General features: G+C 38.3%; 1 protein-coding gene across 3 annotated transcripts in view; it reads left to right on the top strand.

Annotated features, from left to right (window-relative positions):
* MAP3K20 (mitogen-activated protein kinase kinase kinase 20) overlaps nt 1–21,279 on the top strand; it is a 180,728-nt gene that overhangs the window by 71,109 nt on the left and 88,340 nt on the right. For all 3 annotated transcript variants that reach the window (XM_066233260.1, XM_066233261.1, XM_066233262.1), the window contains exon 3: nt 13,180–13,267. In XM_066233260.1, the coding sequence (XP_066089357.1) occupies nt 13,180–13,267 (88 nt within the window). The remainder of the gene's footprint in view (nt 1–13,179; nt 13,268–21,279) is intronic.

The raw sequence follows: 21,279 nt of genomic DNA, 5'->3' as shown, positions 1-21,279 counted from the left end.
GCTCTGTGCTCAGTGTCCTGTCCAGACCTGTGTTTCTGGCCTCTCTCATCTTGCTGAGCTTCACTGTGCTCTCGCTGTCAGACTCTGGACCTGGTGTCCAGCAATTCATAGTTCTAGCCAATGTCCTTTATGTCTGAGTTCAGTTCTATGCATCTCTTTAGAAATGTTTTCATTGCTCACTGTAGGTATGACTGCCAGCAGCCAACATTTACTGAGGAAAGCCGTGTTTCTAGCATGTACTTTTCATGTAAATGTAGTCCTTACAGCTGTTTTAGGTAGATACTGGTTCTCTTATTTATTATAGATGAAGAGTGAGTGAGCTCAGTGATGTTGAGACTTGCAAGGACCACACAGTTCATGCGTAATAGAGCTGAAACAGCCCCAGGGTATTCTGCTTCCAGAGACACGAGGCTGCAGGTTAGCTTGCCACAGAAGCACTCCGGGGCGGCAGGTCTGCGTCCCAGTTGCACATTTTGTTCACCTGGGAAGCTTCTAAGAAACACCCATGGCTGGGCCCCACCCCAGACCAATTAAATCAGATTTAAGTCAGAATGTTAGAGTTGAAGAGACAGTTTTAGATCATTCTTTCCTTTTTACCTCCACATCTGACATTTTATCAGGTGAGCTGAGGCCCCCAAATCACATAGCCAGAACCAAGACTAGACTGTAAGTTTCTTGGTTATTAGAGTTATTTCCATGCTGAGATCATATTAGACTATTTACAGCAGGGGTCCCCAAACTTTTTACACAGGGGGCCAGTTCACTGTCCCTCAGACCATTGGAGGGCCGGACTATAAAAAAAACTATGAACAAATCTCTATGCACACTGCACATATCTTATTTTAAAGTAAAAAAATAAAACGGGAACAAATACAATATTTAAAATAAAGAACAAGTAAATTTAAATCAACAAACTGACCAGTATTTCAATGGGAACTATGCTCCTCTCACTGACCACGAATGAAAGAGGTGCCCCTTCCAGAAGTGCGGCAGGGGCCAGATAAATGGCCTCGGGGCCACATGCGGCCCGCGGGCCGTAGTTTGGGGACCCCTGATTTACAGTGTGCAAAGCCCTAGGCAAAAGGATAGTCACAGGTGAGTTTATCTTGTATGCAATATATAGAAATATGTGTTCGTGTACATCTGTGTACATGTATAGACATGTATGCCTGTGATTTTTAAGATTGATACTCATTTGTGAGAGAGGCAATATTATGTCATGGTTGAAATCAGGCTTTTTACCCGGAGTACAAGATTTGAATCTTGGCTTTCCTGCTTCTTAGCTATCTGATTGTGGGCAAATTACCTCACCTTTCTGTTCTTTAGTTTCTTAGAGATAAATTGGGAATGCGAATAATAGTACCTCATAAATTGAATGAGTTAATATGTGTAAAGTGATGAGACAGTGTTGATACACAGGAAGTTCTCATTAAGTATTAGGTAATGTATGAGTGAGGGTATACTCAGCTTACAACTCATGAAACTCAATAGTTATTATATCCATTGACTGCAAAAGTGATAATAATGATAATATTTATGTGATCTGGTTCATCTTTCTCAAATCTCTTTCTCCCAGCCTTAAAGAAATTTGTATGCCTTTCTGGAGGCCCTTAACAGGGTCTGTAGGCTCATGCTTCATAGCCCATAATTTGTCTCCTAGAGAACATGCTGATGTTCTAATGTATTTTCTTCTTAATCTCTGAGCTCACTACTGGACCTCATTATTTAGTGGGACCCTTTATCTCTGGACTCACTGTTACCTTTCAGCTATGTTCAGCAATGACTTTCTGTGTGTTTTGTTAATAAGTTTGTGGGCTGCTGCTAGAACTGTTGCTGTGATGCAGTTGCTATATGGCACATTTCCAGGTTTATATTTTTTTACATGCAAAATGATTCTTGTCTTCTCAGAGTCATAGTCGGTTGTTAAGCTGTATTATAGGCAAAATCTTGAATTATTTCCTCTGGGAATTTTAGTAATCATGGCAGTCTGTTGTGTGAGAGGAGTTTCATCTTCTAGAGAACCTAAAATCAACTGAGCCTGTTTCTGATCTCTCCAGGGTTATAAGCGCTGTCCCGTGAAGTAAAAGGAATCTGTTACACAAACACTGATCTAGTTAACAGGCATGGACGGATGGATCCAGTTACAGTATCATTTAAGTACCATCTATCAAATGCCTTTATAGGGACTTTTTTTCTTTCTGCTTACAAGCATTAAGGTATTAAGTAAAGTCACAGTCAGATTGAGGACACCCACTGACTCTTGAAGCAAAGAAAAATCAGAATTGGTGTGAGGCAGTATTTGGAAGTGAGATAAAACTTTGAGGTCAAATGGATCTAGTAAGCAAGATCGAGTCAGGAATACAGGAAGTTACATAGGTCAACTCTAGTAATTTGAGACAATTGAAGAGGCTGTCTTGAAAAGCTGTTTTCTACTATTGGAGATCTATGATTCCCAAGCACCTCCTAGAGAAAGCTGCTAGCTGCCCAGATAGGTCCCTAGTATGGTAGGTTCTGGTTTCTGTGTTCAGAAATTTTATCTATGGAGTTCAGAGTTGAGTGAACCCAGGATGCTAAGTCATACTAACATATTTGATTTAAGGCTGAAGAATAAATTTGACTTGCTAATTTTAAAATTTTCCATTTGTACGAGAGTTAACATAGAAAACAAACATAAAGAAATTGCTTCATGAGTGTGAATTCAGAACAAAAGGAGTTAGTGATGAGATTTGAATATATTTTGATAATACATTCTGCTAATAATCCAATTCACCTACCCTTCCCCAGGGGGACCTCGCTGGGAGGTTATTATGCCTTACAACACCCTGTCCCACCTCTTCTCCCTCCCACCCGGCTGTCCTCATTATGTCTGTCTTCAACTTTTACTGTAAGCCATTTGGCTGACCACCCCTAACCACCACTAAACATGTAAGTGTGTGTGCACACTCCCACACAGACTTTATAAATATGGTAATGCTTTTGATCAAGTTATCTCCCATCCTCCAGATTACTTTTACTATATATTTGTTAGGGTTGGCTACTTTTTTTTTTTAATTGATATCATGTACATGTTACACACACGTACATGCCTTTGCCATTTAGTTATTATTTGAGTATGCTGACTGAACCCAGAAATAGTAAAATCATTCATTTAGCTAAAGAATCCAGTAACTGTCTAATTGTAGTCTACAAGATATTAAAGGACTTTTCAGACTTATTTTAAAATTAAATTTGCCTGAATTCTTCTAAATGATTTTGCAGATTTCCATAATAAATGTGGCAAACATTTCTCTTGTGGGATGTAAATAATTAAACTCTGTATCACTGTAGAGTAGTATTATAAAGCACTTAGCTAATCAGATTGTGAGAGTCGCTCAAAATTATTAACCATGTAATTTTGCATCTAGAGAAGGTGCCTCATGCTGTGCAATTACCTGGTTTTATTAGCTATAAATTTGGTTGTTGCTAGTTGGCCTGATGGCCTAGTGCCTATAGGGAATTAGATCTTGGTCCTTGACTTGATCTTGTGCAGTTTAGTTGAGTGAGAGGAAGGCATGGTCATCTTACAGTGACCAGCACTGAGGCCCTAGGATGATTGTTTCTGATGCTTCTATAACTAAAGAGGGCTTTGGAATTTTCTGGATATGTTGAGATTTGGCGATGTTCTATAAACTAACATTTCATTCTGTATTCAAATTAGGTTTATAAAGGAAAGTGGGATAGTTTAGGAAAGTGGGATAATTTAGTGATTAGGGGTTTTTAGATATCACCTACCTGTGTTAGAAACCTGACTTGGCTCTTTGCTCTTTGCTCTTGGGCAAGTTTTAAAATTTCTGTATGCATAGGTGTTTTTCCTCTGTGAAAGGGAGATAATAGTAGACTCAAGCTCATGCTTTGCAGTGAGGATTTAAAGGTTTAATATCCATGCAGTTCTTAGCCTACCCCAGAGTAGGTACTCAATAAATATTAGCTTGTTATCATAGAGGAGTCTGTAAATTGGAATCTCTTTGAGCAAGGGCAGCTTTTAACAAAAAAATGTGTGGATGAAAGGACTCATATTTTTATTGGACTTCTTTTAAAGAGAAGGGGAAATATATAAAAAGAGGCAGAGGTAGGAGACCTAGATTCAAATTTTTTTTTTTTTTTTGTATTTTTCTGAAGCTGGAAACCGGGAGAGACAGTCAGACAGACTCCCGCATGTGCCCAACCAGGATCCACCCGGCACGCCCACCAGGGGCGATGCTCTGCCCACCAGGGGGCGGTGCTCTGCCCCTCCGGGGCGTCGCTCTGCCGCGACCAGAGCCACTCTAGCGCCTGGGGCAGAGGCCAAGGAGCTATCCCCAGCGCCTGGGCCATCTTTGCTCCAATGGAGCCTTGGCTGCGGGAGGGGAAGAGAGAGACAGAGAGGAAGGAGGGGGGAGGGTGGAGAAGTAAATGGGCGCTTCTCCTATGTGCCCTGGCTGGGAATCGAACCCGGGTCCCCTGCATGCCAGGCCGACGCTCTGCCACTGAGCCAACCGGCCAGGGCTAGATTCAAATTGTATTGCTGATGTTTACTAAGCTCCTGGAAAGTGAGCCTGAACAAATCAAATCAAAGACCTAGTTTTAAAAAATCTTAAATATAATAAAAAAATCTAACTTATTTGTGAGAGTCAACTAAGATAAGTGCTTTAGAATATTGAAGTGCTATATTTAGGTAAAAACATAGATAAATGTGGAAGGAAGGTTGAATGTAATAAACATATGAAGTTAATTAAAAGAAGCATAATATTACACAACTAAATGGAACAACTAAGTAGAATGGCAAGTTGATGTTTCTCTCCCTTCCCTTCTTTCCCTCTCCCTCTCCCTCTCCCTCTCTCTCCCCCTCTCTTCCTCTGTCTCTCTCTCTCTCAAATCAATGAAAAAAAAAAGAATAAACAAGAGTTATAGGAAGTTGGAATCCACTGCTAGAGAGATCTGAATTTGCCCAATCAGCTTGACTTGACTCTGAATGATAAATTGATTTTGAAGGAAGGGGAAAGCTATAAGAGAAAGGAGTGAGCATTGGTTGAGCACCTGGCATTTGCTGGATACTAGGGTAGGATTACTGTCCTCATTTTACAAATGAAGAGACTGAGGAGACTGAGGCCCAGGGAGGTTAAATAACTTCTTCAAAGTGACCGAGCTTATATAAATGGCAGAGCTAAGACTCATGCTCAAGCCTGTTTGACTCCAGAGGATGTCCTAATATGCCATGGCCAATTACCTCAGTACAGTTAAGCAAATATTTATTGAGTATCCACTCTGTGCAAAGGTCTGTTACTAATACATTAATTTATTTAATTTTTTTACAAAGATGAATAGAAATGTAAAGCATGAAGGAATCTAGGAGATAATTTTGTCCAACCAAGTCATTTTCTAGGAAAATAAAGTCCAGGGTGACCAGATAGCTTTAGGGTCATCCATTTTGGAACTAGAATTTTTGGTTCAGTATTTGATTAAATTACATATATTGCTATTCGGGTTTTTAAAAGCTTGATCCTTCATTAGTTCATACTTTAGGACTAATTATGAAACTTACAAGCTCTCTTTGGAGATGTTTTCCATGTAATTTTAGCACCAAATTAATCTCTTTGCCCAAATCACCTAAGTTATTTAGTGGAAAGCTGGGTTTTTGTTTATGCCTTTGCCACCCAAACTGAATACAGCTTGTCTACAATGTGTATCTGACTGTTTCATGTCATCATAGTGACATTCTGTTGTGAGCAATGAAGAATGTAAAATCCCTCAGTCTTTTTTATGATTTGGGCTATCTCTCAAACCCCTGTTCATAAATCCTTGCTATTTGTTTCATTCAGTTCTAGCCACCCTTCCCACCTACCAGGTTCAGCTGTCTTGGTTGGGTTTTACTTAACTGTAGAGCAGCCCGACTCCTGGAGGGGAACCCAGGCTGTGTGCTGAGCGGCCACATGTGGTATGTCTGTGGCAGCCCGCCAGGAAAACCACGGAGCAATAGAGACTTCCCAGCAGTGGGGTGTTTGCAATAAATCCCACATGGCTCCATTTCATTGTTCATCAGGAGTGAACAGGAGCCATGTGGGATTTTAGGAAAATGTCTCTATCATGATTCTTTTGGGATAAAAATGCAGTGAATGAAATAGCTTTTTCTTGCTTTTGATTCTGGTTTTTGTGATCTGGTATATATAAATCTTTTGATTACTGAAATTGATTCTACCTCAGTTACCTTTATACTCAGAGTGTGAAACAGAAAGCAAGTTTTACCGACATCCTGCCTGAAAGAGCTGGGTGTTTTGACCTTATAGACTTGTGAGCACTGTTTTAGGGAGTTCTTAAATCCAGAATTTTTCCTTGTCCCTTACATCCCACTGCTGAGTACAGTAGTTCTGGGCTCTATGGTGGCAAAGAGCTGTGCTGACACAGGTCCCCACCAGCAGCGTTTTACTGTTCTCCCTGTACGTAAGCATTTGCTAACATGGACACTCAAGCTATTATCTAAACACACTAAGTATCATTATCATCAAATACTACTTGTTCATTCATCCTTCAATAGTATGGAGTGCTTCCTGTGTATAAAGCCTCAGACTTCGCTCCCTCGTGTGGTGTTATACTAGACATTCTGCAAGATGAGCAAAGTGGGAAAGGCTTCCTCAAAGGACAGCTGGCCATAGCAGCAGATGTAAGAAGGGAAGAGAATATCGTTTAATAAAACACTGGTCCAGACGCTGAGTAGGCTGAAATCAACCCAGAGTGCACTCAGTTTACAGCACCCACATCTTGAGTCTCATGGCCCCTGGGAACCTGTGGCCTCCCTGAGAATAACCCACGTGAGCACTGGTTTGTTCCGGAGCCATGTCAGGAGAAACTCATAGCTCAGAGATGAACTAAAACTCGGTTTCCTATGCCTAGGGTAGTCCTGGGAAGGTACAGAAAGAGTTTTACTTCTTCCTGGTTTAGTCCTAGGAAAAATCAGGATTTCTGTGCAAATAAATATTTTTAATTTTATGTATATATGCCCTAGTCATATATATTACATATAACTATCATATGTTACTTCTTCTGATATTAAAATTACATTGTCTTACTTCTCCAAAGAGGACATACAGATGACCAATAGGCATATGAAAATATGCTCAACATCACTAATCATTAGAGAAATGCAAATTAAAACCACAGTGAGATATCACCTCACACCAGTCAGAATGGCGCTCATCAACAAAACAACACAGAATAAGTGCTGGCGAGGATGTGGAGAAAAGGGAACCCTCCTGCACTGCTGGTGGGAATGCAGACTGGTGCAGCCATTGTGGAAAACAGATTCCTCAAAAAATTGAAAATCGAACTGCCTTTTGACCCAGCTATCCCACTTTTAGGAATATACCCCAAGAACACCATAGAACTGCTCCAAAAGGAGAAATGCACCCCCATGTTTGTGGCAGCATTGTTCACAATAGCAAAGATCTGGAAACAGCCCAAGTGTCCGTCAGAGGATGAGTGGATTAAAAAGCTTTGGTACATATATACTATGGAATACTACTCAGGAAATGATGACATTGGATCATTTACAATAACATGGATGGACCTTGATAACATTATATGGAGTGAAATAAGTAAATCAGAAAAAACTAAAAACTATATGAATCTATACATAGATGAGACATAAAAATGAGATTCAGAGACATGAACAAGAATGTGATGGTACCTGGGATGGGGAGTGGGGGGAGGGGGGAGGGGGCGAGGAAGGAGAGAGGGGGTGGGGGAGGGGAGGGGCACAAAGAAAACCAGATAGAAGGTGACTGAAGACAATTTGACTTTGGGTGAGGGGTATACAGCATAATCGAATGTCAAAATAATCTGGAGATGTTTTCTCTCAACATATGTACCCTGATTTATCAATGTCACTGCATTAAATTTAATTTTAAAAAAATTACATTGTCTTATTAAAAAGAATTTGGGAATATATAAGCATTTAAATTCACTTATGTTCCTTATGCTACCTAGAGATAATCACAATTAATATTCTGTTTATTTCTTCCCAGTCTCTTTTCTATATGTATAATTTTTTTTTTGTGCTTATGAATAGGAAATTTAATATTGTTAACATGTTCATACAATCCAAAATTTCAATTGCAGTTTTTACAGAAATAGAACAAAGAATCCTAAAATTTGTAGGGAACCACAAAAAACCTAAGTAATCTAAAGAAAGAACAATTTAAACTGTATTACAAAGCAATAGTAATCAACACATTATGGTACTGGCATAAAAACAGACACATAGCTCAATACAAGAGAATAGAAAACCCAGAAATAAAGTTATGCATATCTGGTCAAAGCAACCAAGAATATACAATTGAAAACACAGTATTTTAACACTTTACCCACTGCGCCACCACAGGTTAGGCCAACAGTATTTTAAATAGTGCTGGAAAAATTGGACATTCACATAGAAGAATGAAACTGGACTACTATCCTACACCATCCACAAAAATTAAACCAAAATGTATTAAAGACTTGAATGTATGACCTGAAACCATAAAATTCCTAGAAGAAAACATAGATGATTAACTCCTGACATCAGTCTTAGTGAGGATTTTTTTTTTGTATTTGACACCAAAAGCAAAGGCAACAAAAAGCAAACATAAATAAGTGAAACTACATCAAACTAAAAACCTTCTGCACAGCAAAGCAGATCATCAATAAAATTAAAAGCCTAGTAAATAGGAGAAAATATTTAGAAATTGCATATCTGATAAAAAGCTAATATTCAAAAATAGATTTAAAAAACTCATATAACTCAATAACAACAAAAAAATTAATCCAACTAAAAAGTGAGAATATATGAATAGACATCTTTCTAAAGAAGACAAGAGATGGCCACTAGGTCCATAACAACATGATTCCATATCACTAATCAGCAGGGAAATATATATATATATAAACCACAATGAAATATCACCTCACACATGTTAGAATGTCAGTTATCAAAAAGTCAAGAAACAACAGGTGCTGCAAAGGATGTGGAGAAAAGGGAAATCATGTGCACTATTAGTGGGGATGTAAATACCAGTGTGTCTGTAAAGTCATGGTGCACTTTTGAGAGTTTTCCTTTTATTTGGTGCAGATTTCACATTTCCATTGTCTTTTGTTGCTTTCCTGTGACCAGTCAAAAGTGCACCATAACTTTACGGACACACTGTAAAACTTAGTAATTTGAGTAAAGAAATGTTTTTGTATCTTTAGTTGCTCAATTGTTGCAGACCACTTAGAATGTAATTTAACTGAAATTCACTTAATACAGTTAACTTTTAAAGTACAATTAATAATTTATATTTGAAAACATTCATCTTATGTGAAAAAGAAATTAGCCCAAGAGCTCCTCAGCCTGCACTGCACCGTTCAGGGGTGAGCCTATTGGCCACTGTTCCTGTGGATGGTTTTGCAGAAGACCATCCTCCTAAATTCCTAGCAGTCACAGGATATCCTCCAGAATCAGCCTTAATTTAAGCATAAAAGACAATTAATGCAGAAGTTCCCTCCAACTCCAAAGTCCTGAGCTATTTAATCACTGCTTTAGCTCTGCCCAGGGCAATCATTGCGTCAGAGCTGTGACTCATTCCAGGGTGAATCTTCGGAGTCTGGTGTGGACATGCATCCTGACTGGATCCACGTGGCACGCCCACTAGGGTGTGATGCTCTGCCCAACTTGAGTGTTGCTCCATTGCTCAGCAAGGGAGCTCTTCTTAGTGCTTGAGGCAGAGGCCATGGAGCCAATTTCAGCACCCAGGGCCAACTTGCTCCAATTGAGCCATGGTATGTGAGCAAGCAGTCTACTCCTAAGTTTCTACCCAAGAGAAATGCTATATGTATAATTTTTATTTTTAACAAATGTGGGATTATCTCATTCTTCTAGAACTTTTGGATGGAGAATAGACTGACCTTGGATCATATTGATATTCTAGAGACAGAACTGTCTCTGTAGAGAGCCTTAACTTGAATGCGCAGTGCTGTGAAGAGGCCACTTCCTCTAAATGATGGGATGAACTACTTTGCTTTCTTTTGCTATCATATTCTCATGGAATCATAGAATCTTGGAATTGATGAGGACCTCAGAGATCAGGGTCCACGGAGCACTGTTTTAATTACTGCACACAACACGGGGAGGAGGAACATTTGATACTTGTGGACAGTACAAGCATACCATGGGTTTTTATACCTACTGTCTTGGTTGTCAGTACCATATCACAGGCAGAAGGATGGACCCTGTGAGACACAGTCCTGCTGCTGTGTGGAGGCTGATGGCTGTGGGCGACCAGTGAGAAACACGTGCTCCTAATACAGATAAATGGAGCCTGCCAGCCTAGTGATACGGCTCCTCATAAGCTATCGCTTTCACTCTGTAGTGATCAGTAGAGTGCTCTTGTTATCTTTCACAAAAGGAAGTGAACTCAATTTCATTTTTAATATATTTATCACAGAAATAATGCAGACTCTTTCAATGGAACATTTTTAAAAATGTAAAAAAAGTTTTAGAAACACAGAATCTTTAAAGATTCTAGAGCAGCTCTTCAAAATTAAAGAGACAGATTTAAATGGGATTAGGTTGAAAAGAGTTTTGAATTGAGGGAAAGGGGTTGGTCTGAGGATGAAAATGCCAATTAAATTGAAATTTTATTATAAAACTGGTGAAAGTACTTTAAAGAAAGGGAATTAACACTTTATTTCTCTTAAACTTAAATTTAGTTGCCAATATCATTTATTTAGTCTGTCTCTGTTTCTTATTAGCCCACATAAAACTATACAAGAGTACTCTAAAACAGTATGTTTTTATGATGTTAAATCAAATTCCTAGTTTATTCAACTAGAACCTTAAGTCTTATTCTATAAAAATGTCTTTTTCTTTGCAAATTATACTGCAAGAGGATAGTTTTTCATAACTGTAAAAAATTAAAATGTGGATACATGATAATGGTCATTATTTTGATAAATGCGTATTCCTACTCAAGAGCTGTTAGACTTGCTTACCAATATTTGAAAAGATAAATTCTGTGTCTCCAAGGTATCACTTGGTAATCTTAACTATATACATAAAAAACTAGCTGGAACACTGAAATCCTGTGTCATGGTGACTTTTCAGATTGTCATCCAGGCTGACCAGGCAGTGGCATGGTGGAAGATGCGTTGGCCTGGGAAACTGAGGACCCAGGTTCAAAACCCTGAGGTCACCGGCTTGAGCACAGACTCACTAGCTTGAGTGCGGGGTTGTCGGCTTGAGCATGGGATTGCTAGCTGAGCGTGGCATCACAGCTCCATGGTCGCTGGCTTGAGCCCAAAGGTTGCTGTCATGAAACCCAAGATTGTTGGCTTGAACCCAAAGTCGCTGGCTTAAGGAAGGGATCACTAACTATGCTGGGGCCCACCAGTCAAGGCACGTATAATAAGGCAATCAATGAACAACTAAGGTGCCCCAACTATGAGTTGATGCTTGTTATTTTTCTTCCTTCCTGTCTGTCTCTCTCTCACTCACTCACTTTAAAAAAATTATCATCCAGGATTCAGAATATTTTTTTATTTACTCTTTGTTGATAAAAATGTTTTTAATAGTTCCAGACTTTAGATACCCCAAAGAATATACCAAAACATACCAAAGGATAAACATTCCCCTATTTTGACAAATACAGATCCAAAACTCTAATGCTTTACTCACAAAGAGTTGATCAGCCACTTAAAAATGGAGGCAGGGCAGATTATGATTTCCAAACTTTACATGAACTCTGTGTTTTACAATAAACTTCATTTACTATTTCTTAATGAGAAATATAATTGCCACAAGGATGTATAATTATATTGTCCAATTAATGCATTTTCTTCCTACTTCGAAAACTAGACTATGAGAAGATGGTTGCTTAATGAACTCAGAACTTCTACACACAGTAGGCACTCAGTAAGTGTTAAGGGATCATTTTGATAGCCCCCTTCAACATCTATATTACTAAAAGAAAAACATTGTCAAATCAGCCTTGATAAATGTTTCATCCAATCAATGATAATTTTCCTTTCTCTCAGTTCCAATTGAACCTACGTCAACCCTTACACTTCTGTTTTGTACCTAGTTATACCACCTTCAAAACAAGTTTCCAGTGTTTTTTAATGAAATCTCAACTCTTAACCTATGAAGAAAAGTATAACAAATAACACTAGTTCAATGTACAGATTTCTGATCAAGTCTTTTCTGTTTTTGTTAATTGCTGACATTGTTCACGATCCCATTTCTGGGGTGGGGTCGTATATATAAATCTCTATTTACTTACTGCCAATATCATTCCTTTAATTTTAAATATATTAGACATTTTACTGTATTTAACTTACATGACTTTGTTCCTAATTGCTTATTGTTCTTGTTTGGCATATTTTATCTCCAAAAAGAAATAAAATGTTAATTACTAAATGTGACTTAGTTAATCTAGAGAATGACCTTCTATAGTCATTAGTCTGTTTTTCACTTCAACAATTAAGTTTACTAAATATGATTTTTTTTTGCCATGTCACTTTGCAGTACAGTATTCTAGCATTTAATACATTTCAAAGTGTAAAGTGAGGGTTCCCTATCAAGTCACTGCTTTAAGTCATAATCCACCTTTATATCCTTAACAGGATCTTTTGCATATAGTAGGAGAGAAATAACATTTTTAATGAATGCTTAGACAAATAATATAAATGGATATTATCTGAATCTATTCCATTAATAGTTTTTATCACGCCCTTAATTTTATCACGACTATTTAGCCAACTGATAGAAGTTCAGTTTGTTGCAGCCTCCCGGAAGAGACATTATGCAGAAATGACTATTATGCAGAATTTGACTATTAGGAAGAGTACTTTTACTGTAAATAAATATGGTATCTCCCCCTTTAGTCATCCTCCTCCGCTAGCAGTTATGCTGGCTTGTTAGAAGGTGCTGCTTTTGCTGCCACTTCAACTCCATTTCAGTTTTAAGTTTTCAGAAAGCTTCAGTAGAAATTCTTAAACTCTCAATAGTGCTGCTAAAATCAGAGTATAGTAGCATCGCATACTTGTTGAGCACATACATGTTTATAAATGTATATAAAAGAAAACCAAATAGGAAACCTATTTTATTAGACTTTTATCAATGTGAAATTTTAGTAATCTTTTACTTTTATACAGGCAGAAATCCTCAGTGTCCTCAGTCACAGAAACATCATCCAGTTTTATGGAGTAATTCTTGAACCTCCCAACTATGGTATCGTTACAGGTAGGAACTCGTTATTTGACTTTTTTCCCCCCAATTACCAGGCTTTAGATTTCTTAATATGCAAAAATGTTTAATACTAGGTTCAGTCATGAATTGTATGCTACTGTCAGATGTCACTTTTGTTGCTGTAAAGCGTTAATAAAACTGATTATATCAATATAATTAAGAATGGTGTTTCCACTTCTACCCATGTTTAATTGTGCTAATTATATCTGCGTAAATGCTATTTAAATGCACTTGCAGCTGCAATACCAATATTTAAAGGTACCATTTAACTAAAATTTCATTTAATTAGTTGAAATGAGCGATGTTTTTTTGTAACTCCATGACCTTTTACAAATTAAGATTTCTTGAGCTATTCATGTTGTAATTCTTTGCAAAGCATTTTAATCCCATTAGAGCATTCTTTCTTCAAGGTCTCTGACATGAGAACAGTATTTTTTAGGTTTGGTCATCTGGGTTGGTAATGACCTTGATCTAAATTATCACGTAATTTGCAACAGCAGTTTTTAACTGATGGAAATGTCCTTTTCAAAAAGGAGCACACAGAAGATTTTGCCATTTAAAAACACAGACGTATTATTTTAATACTTCACACTTATATTTGCACGATCCAAGCAGCAGCTTTAGGTCTATAATAAGTATAATGTTCATTTTTACAGTAGATAACTTTGATCAGGTTCTTTATCGTAGCAGTTCTTTGATTAAAACAAACAAGAAAAACCTTAAAAGATTAGCCCTATCTTCTTCTACTGTAGATGTAAGAATTTGGGTTATCTTTATGGAACATAATAACTAAACACCCTTAAAAAGGATTGGATTAGGTCCTTTCTTATAAATGATCTCATCTAATATTTACAATACAATATTTATTTTACCAAAAAATAGGTAAAATAATTTCTATTTTACATATAAGAACCTAAAACTCTAAGTTACTTTCCCGGGTCACCCAGCTAGTGGGAGAACCGGAGTGGCAAAAATTTTTATGATGTTGTACAGAAGTGCCTCTTCTTGCCTGCGAGCTGTGGTTACACTGGTTCCTAAGCACAGAGACATGTTTGCTATTATTTCCATCTTCTGGTAACAGACATTTTAACATGCTTTTACTCTGATAAGTAGTATTTTCACTTAAGTGAAAAGCAGTTCTTAAGCAGTGAGTATTTTATTCCCAATTAGCTATCTTTAGATCTGTGCCTAAAATGAGGTATGTGGCAGTTTTTGTCTTGGGCTTATATATTTTCTATTAACTTGAATACTTAAGAATAGGTTACATTGTTAAGGTCTAAGCCAGGAGTCCCCAAACTACGGCCGGCGGGCCACATGCGGCCCCCTTGGGCTATTTATCCGGCCCCCACCGCACTTCTAGAAGGGTACCTCTTTCATTGGTGGTCAGTGAGAGGAGCATAATTCCCATTGAAATATTGGTCAGTTTGTTGATTTAAATTTACTTTGTTCTTTATTTTAAATATTGTATTTGTTCCCATTTTGTTTTTTTACTTTAAAATAAGATATGTGCAGTGTGCATAGGAATTTGTTCATAGTTTTTTTTATAGTCCGGCCCTCCAATGGTCTGAGGGACAGTGAACTGGCCCCCTGTGTAAAAAGTTTGGGGACCCCTGGACTAAGCCATGCTTACCCTTTTAGGTCAGATTTCTGATATAAGTTAAACCCTGTCTCTGACCCAGTTCCCATATTGCTCCTTGTTTCCTACTTCATTATATTTACTTTTTACTGGTTGTGTTCACCTTATAAATCTGAGTGCAGTTTTCTGATCCTCATCTGTAGCTTAATTTATTCTAATCTCGCAGATGAAAGTATGATGCTCCAAAGAGATTAGAAACTCTGCTTCTTGTCTTATACTCTTTATGTTTAATACTTTTGAGGATAAGATTTGAACTTTAACTCACTAAGTGAACTATTCACGAAGTTTTACAGTTTCTTTTGAGGTGATAATGAAGAGTAGAAGAAGAAACTTGAGTCATGGTGTGAATCCTTTTTCTGAGAGTTTACTCTCAGTCCCTAGGAGGATGTGAAACACAGTCATGTTTAACCAGCGTGTTCAAACTGGGTCTTCGCATCCAAAAGAGGGAGGAAGAATACAAGCAGTTGAAGTAGTATGTTCCATTTTATTTAGTTTTTTTAAAATATATACATATAGATTAACTAGTCATTTATTTCATGCACCCTTCTAATATTCTCTGCTCATACTTATATTGTACCTTCCCAAAATCTTTGGGTGTCAGTGACTAGTTCTTTTTAGATCTCTGTTTCTCTGTAAGGCCGTTAAGTAACATTGAATGTTAACATGAAACATATCTTTATTTTTTTTTTATTTTTATTTTTTTAAATAAATTTTTATTAATGTTAATGGGGTGACATTAATAATTCAGGGTACATATATTCAAAGAAAACATGTCTAGGTTATCTTCTCATTAAATTATGTTGCATACCCCTCGCCCAGAGTCAGATTGTCCTCTGTCACCCTCTATCTGGTTTTCTCTGTGCCCCTCTCCCTCCCCCTAAATCTCTCCCTCCCTCCCTCCTGCGTCCTCCCTCCCTCCACCCCTGGTAACCACCACACTCTTGTCCATGTCTCTTAGTCTCGTTTTTATGTTCCACCAATGTATGGAATCATGTAGTTCTTGTTTTTTTCTGATTTACTTATTTCACTCCGTATAATGTTATCAAGATCCCACCATTTTGCTATAAATGATCTAATGTCATCATTTCTTATGGCTGAGTAGTATTCCATAGTGTATATGTGCCACATCTTCTTTATCCAATCTTCTATTGAAGGGCTTTTTGATTGTTTCCATGTCTTGGCCACTGTGAACAGTGCTGCTATGAACATGGGGCTACATGTGTCTTTACGTATCAATGATTCTGAGGTTTTGGGGTATATACCCAGTAGAGGGATTGCTGGGTCATAAGGTAGTTCTATTTGCAGTTTTTTGAGGAACCACCATACTTTCCTCCATAGTGGTTGTACTACTTTACATTCCCACCAACAGTGTATGAGGGTTCCTTTTTCTCCACAACCTCTCCAACATTTGTTATTACCCGTCTTGTTGATAATAGCTAATCTAACAGGGGTGAGGTGGTATCTCATTGTAGTCTTGATCTGCATTTCTCTAATAACTAATGAAGCTGAGCATCTTTTCATATATCTGTTGGCCATTTGTATTTCTTCCTGGGAGAAGTGTCTGTTCATGTCCTCTTCCCATTTTTTTATTGGATTGTTTGTTTGTTTGTTGTTGAGTTTTATGAGTTCTTTGTAAATTTTGGATATTAGGCCCTTATCTGAGCTGTCGGGAAACATATCTTTAAAACAACACATGTTTCAAAATTGTAAGGTAACATAAATTGTATATTTATAGCTCTTTTATTTATCTGTGAAATTGATTATTAAAGATACCTCTTAGCGAAGTTTTAATGTTTTAAAATGTATTAATTTGATAAGATTGTCTTTGTTCCTGGAGATGCTAGTTTTCATTGTTTGTTTACAAGTAAGTATCTACAAAAGAAATATGTGAACTTTTCAACCAATCTTCTGCAGCATTAGGATCAAGCCATACTCTGTGCAAGGGTAATGGTACATAACTGAGCCAAGTTTGGGAAATTAGATGAGGTGGAGATGATAGCACTTACCCTGCCTCTTTAAAAGAACACAATGGATTGAACATACATAAATACCAAAGCATCAATATGCACAGAGAACTAAAAGAGGCTGTTTAAAGAATTAAAGTTAGACTTTCAGGCAAGATGGCATGTAAGTAAACTCAGTGCTCACCTCCTTCCACAGCCACATCAAAATTACAACCAAACTACAGAACAGTCATCATTCAGAACCACCTGAAATATGGCTGAATTAAAGTCCTACAACTAGGGAATTAAAGAAAAACCAACACTGAAACTGGTAGGTAAGGCACAGATGTGGAACAGGGTGGTCCCACACCTTTGTGTGATGGATAAAAGTTGGGAGGGATACCTTGGCTATGGAGGTCCCCCCCTGAGGAGTGAGGGGTCCCAGCCCCACACCAGGCCCAGGATTCTGGTGCCAGGAGGAGAAATCCCCGTAACTTCTGGCTGTAAAAACCAGCAGGGGATTGAGGCTGAGGGGAATGGAGGGCTGCAGGAGTCCCAGATGATTCCTCTTAAAGGGACCATGCAAGGACTTACCTGGATTCACTCCCTCTGAACTCTGCTGCTGGGGCAGCAGCTTGAAAGGCGCCAGAGACATATGGGCAGGAATGGAATTATCCAGCATTAGAGCAAAAGCTAGGGGGACCGCTTTCTCCCAGAAAGAAGTGCTGGCTGGCAGAGGCCATTGTTCCTTTGATGAGCCCTTCGCCCACAGAGCATGCAGGCAGGTGCCATATCTGAGACTCCCTCAACCTGGCTAACACATTTCATCCTGCCCTGGTCAAGAAACAGAACAGAACTCCAGAAAAACATCTAAACAAAATGGAGACAAGCAATCTAGTAAATGCAGAGTTCAAAACACGGTTATAAGGGTGCTCAGGGAACTTAGGGGAGGAGTAGGTGAACTTAGTGAGAACTTCAACGTGTAAAAAATGATGTGGAAACCATAAAACAGAACCAGTCAAAAATGAAAAATATATTTACTAAAATGAAGAGTAATTTACAGGGAATCAATAGTAGAAGCAGAGAATCAAATCAGTGAGTTGGAATTTAAGGAAGCAAAAAACACCCCCAATCAAAACAGCAAAAAGAAAAATCCAAAAAAATGAGGATAGTGTAAGGAGCCTCTGGGACCATTTCAGGCATACCAACATTTGTTTGCATCATGGGGTTACTGGCAGGAGAAGCCACAGAACAAGAAATTGAAGACCTGTTTGAAAATATAATGTAATGACAGAAAAATTCTGTAACTTGGTGAAGGAAATAGACATACAAGTCCAGGAAGCACAGAGAGTCCCTAAGAGGCCTACACCAAGACACATCATAATTAAAATACAAAAGGTTGAAGACATAGAGCAAAGAAAGAATCTTAAAAGTAGCAAGAGATAAGCAGTCTGTTACCCACAAGAAAGCTCCTGTCAGACTGTCAGCTGACTTCTCAGCAGAAACTTTACAGGCCAGAAGGGATTGGCAAGAAATATTCAAAGTGATAAAAAGCAAGGACTTACAACCAAAATTATTATACCCTGAAAAACTATTATTTAGAATTGAAGGACATATGAAGAACTTCCCAGACAAGAAAAAGCTGGAGGAATTTATCACCACCAAATCAGTAGTATCATATGAAATGTTAAAGGATCTTCTTGAAGAAGAAGGAGAAGGAGGGAGAAGAAGGAAAAAGAATAAAAAATATGAATAATAAAAAGGCAACAAATACTTATCTATCAACAATTTAATCTAAAAACAAAATAAATGAACAAACCAAAGAGAAACAGACCTATGGATACAGAGAACATTTTGATGTTTGCCAGATGGGAGGGGAGCCTAGGAGATGGGTGAGAAGGTGGAGGGATTAAGAAGTACAGATTGGTCCATGGCCATACCACCCTGCACGTGCCCAATCTCAGGAAGTACAAATTGGTTGATACAGAATAGTCATGGGGATGTAAAGTACGGGATAGGAAATATAGTCAATAATATTCTAATAACTACAGTATATATGGTATATGAGGGGTGCTTGATTTATTGGGATAATCACTTAGTGAGTTATGTAATGTCTTAATTGCTGTAATATATAACTGAAATTATATAATAATATATGACAGCTGTATAGCACGTCCCCTAGTTACAAATATTCGACTTATATACAACTCATTCTTAAGAATGGAGCACCATAAGGGCTGTTGGTAATCAATTGCAGTTGGACATCAGTGAAAATGATATCATAGAGCTGCTCAACTCCCATGGCAAAGAACTAACCAAAGAAGACCTTATGGAACTAGAGCAGGAGATAATAGCATTTAGGGAAGAAAACAGGTGCCTAGCAACTCCAGGTGAAAAAGTTTTTTACAAAAGAATTAGCTGATGCTCTTCATCTCATTGAAGCCAGAATGACAAAGTTAGAGGAGCAAGGTCCTGATACAGAGAGGTTTACTATAGAGTTACCAAAGACCTGAGATCGCTACAACGCTATTTATGATGTGAAAAAGAAAAGCTCTATACAAATCTCCCTTGGTGTATCTATCTATTTTAAGAAACTAACGCCAGCAGCAGAATCAATCCCCTGACTCTCTAACAGCAGTCCCATCCTCTCCAACAAGTCCATTATCTTCTGCATCATCCAAGATTGTTTAAGGTTATATTTTAAAATGTTTAAGTATTTATATACACAGGAAGGTAAAAATAAATACTGTGTTAAGATAAACATCTGTCTAAGTTGCATTTAATAGGTAAATAAATGTACCTGTTCCAACTTACATACAAATTCAACTTAAGGACAAACCTATAGAATCTATTTTGTTCATAACCTGGAGACTGCCTGTAAATGAAAAGTATAGATGATTTTTAAATGGGGGAAAAAGAAGTAAAGGAAACTATGAAAACAGTGAATCACCTGATAGGGAAATTCATCAAATAGATAGAAATTGGCCCTGGCCGGTTGGCTCAGTGGTAGAGCATCGGCCTGGTATGCAGGAGTCCCGGGTTCGATTCCCGGCCAGGGCACACAGGAGAGGCGCCCATCTGCTTCTCCACCCCTCCCCCTCTCCTTCCTCTCTGTCTCTCTCTTCCCCTCCCGCAGCCGAGGCTCCATTGGAGCAAAAGATGGCTCGGGCACTGGGGATGGCTCCTTGGCCTCTGCCCCAGGCGCTAGGGTGGCTCTGGTTGCAACAGAGCAACACCCTGGATGGGCAGAGCATCGCTCCCTGGTGGGTGTGCCGGGTGGATCTGGTCGGGCGCATGCGGGAGTCTGTCTGACTGCCTCCCCGTTTCCAGCTTCAGAAAAATACAAAAAAAAAAAAAAGATAGAAATTAGTATTATGTTTTAAAAAGTACCCAGTGGAAGAAGCTTTGGAATTGAAAAAGACAATAATTGAAATTTAAAATTCTCTAGAATTTACTTAACAGCATATTTTAAATAGTAGAAGAAAAAAATCTGAACTTAAAACTAGGTCAGTAGAAATTATTTAATCTGAAAAAGAAACACTTTGAAGAAAAATGAACAGAACTTGAGACTTATGGGACAACATCAAGTATACCAGTTAATGTATAATAGGAAAGAAAGAAGATAAGAAGGGTATAAAAATAGAAAATAGAAAGAAATAAGGCTCTGGCTGGTTGGTTCAGCGGTAGAGTGTCAGCCTGGCATGTGGAAGTCTCAGGTTCAATTCCTGGTCAGGGCACACAGGAGAAGCAACCATTTACTTCTCCACCCCTCCCTCCCTCCCCCTCCCCCTTGCCCTTCTCTCTCTCTCCTTTTCCCACAGCCATGGCTCAAATGGTTTGAGCAAGTTGGCTCCAGGCTCTGAAGATGGCTCCATACCCCCCACCCTTGGTGCTGAAATAGCTCGATTGCTGAACAGCAGAGCATTGCCCCATAGGGGGCTTGCTGGTTGGATCCTGGTCAGAGCAGGATCTCTCTGCCTCCCAGCCTCTCCACCTCTCACTTAAAAAGAAAAGAAAAAAGAGAAAACTATTTAAAGAAACAATGGCCAAAAAATCTTTCTGAATTTGATAACATGCATTCATCTACATACTTGAGGAGCTTAATGAACTACAAGTAGGATAAAGGCAAAAGAACACACCCCTAGACACATCATAGTCAAACTGTTGATCAAGTCAAAGTGAAAAATTTTGAAGGTAGCAAGAAAAATACTTCTCATGTTGTATTATAAAGTACCACATCCCAGATTCTGAAAGGCACTGCACCTCATTCCATCGGGTTTACGTAGAGACACCCAGTCCAGATTAATTTTGAAGAGTTTTATTAAAGGAGGAGATTTATTAAATATGCCGGCCGCATATGGCTGACACGGGGCAGCAGACCCAAATCATGCTGTCCCAAAAATAGTTCAGGGGTTTCTTATATACCC

The sequence above is a fragment of the Saccopteryx bilineata genome, chromosome 5 (assembly GCF_036850765.1).
Source record: "Saccopteryx bilineata isolate mSacBil1 chromosome 5, mSacBil1_pri_phased_curated, whole genome shotgun sequence".
In the NCBI taxonomy this organism is placed as follows: domain Eukaryota; kingdom Metazoa; phylum Chordata; class Mammalia; order Chiroptera; family Emballonuridae; genus Saccopteryx; species Saccopteryx bilineata.
The sequence above is the reverse complement of the archived record's forward strand: the minus strand, read 5'-3'. Positions and strand labels throughout refer to the sequence as shown.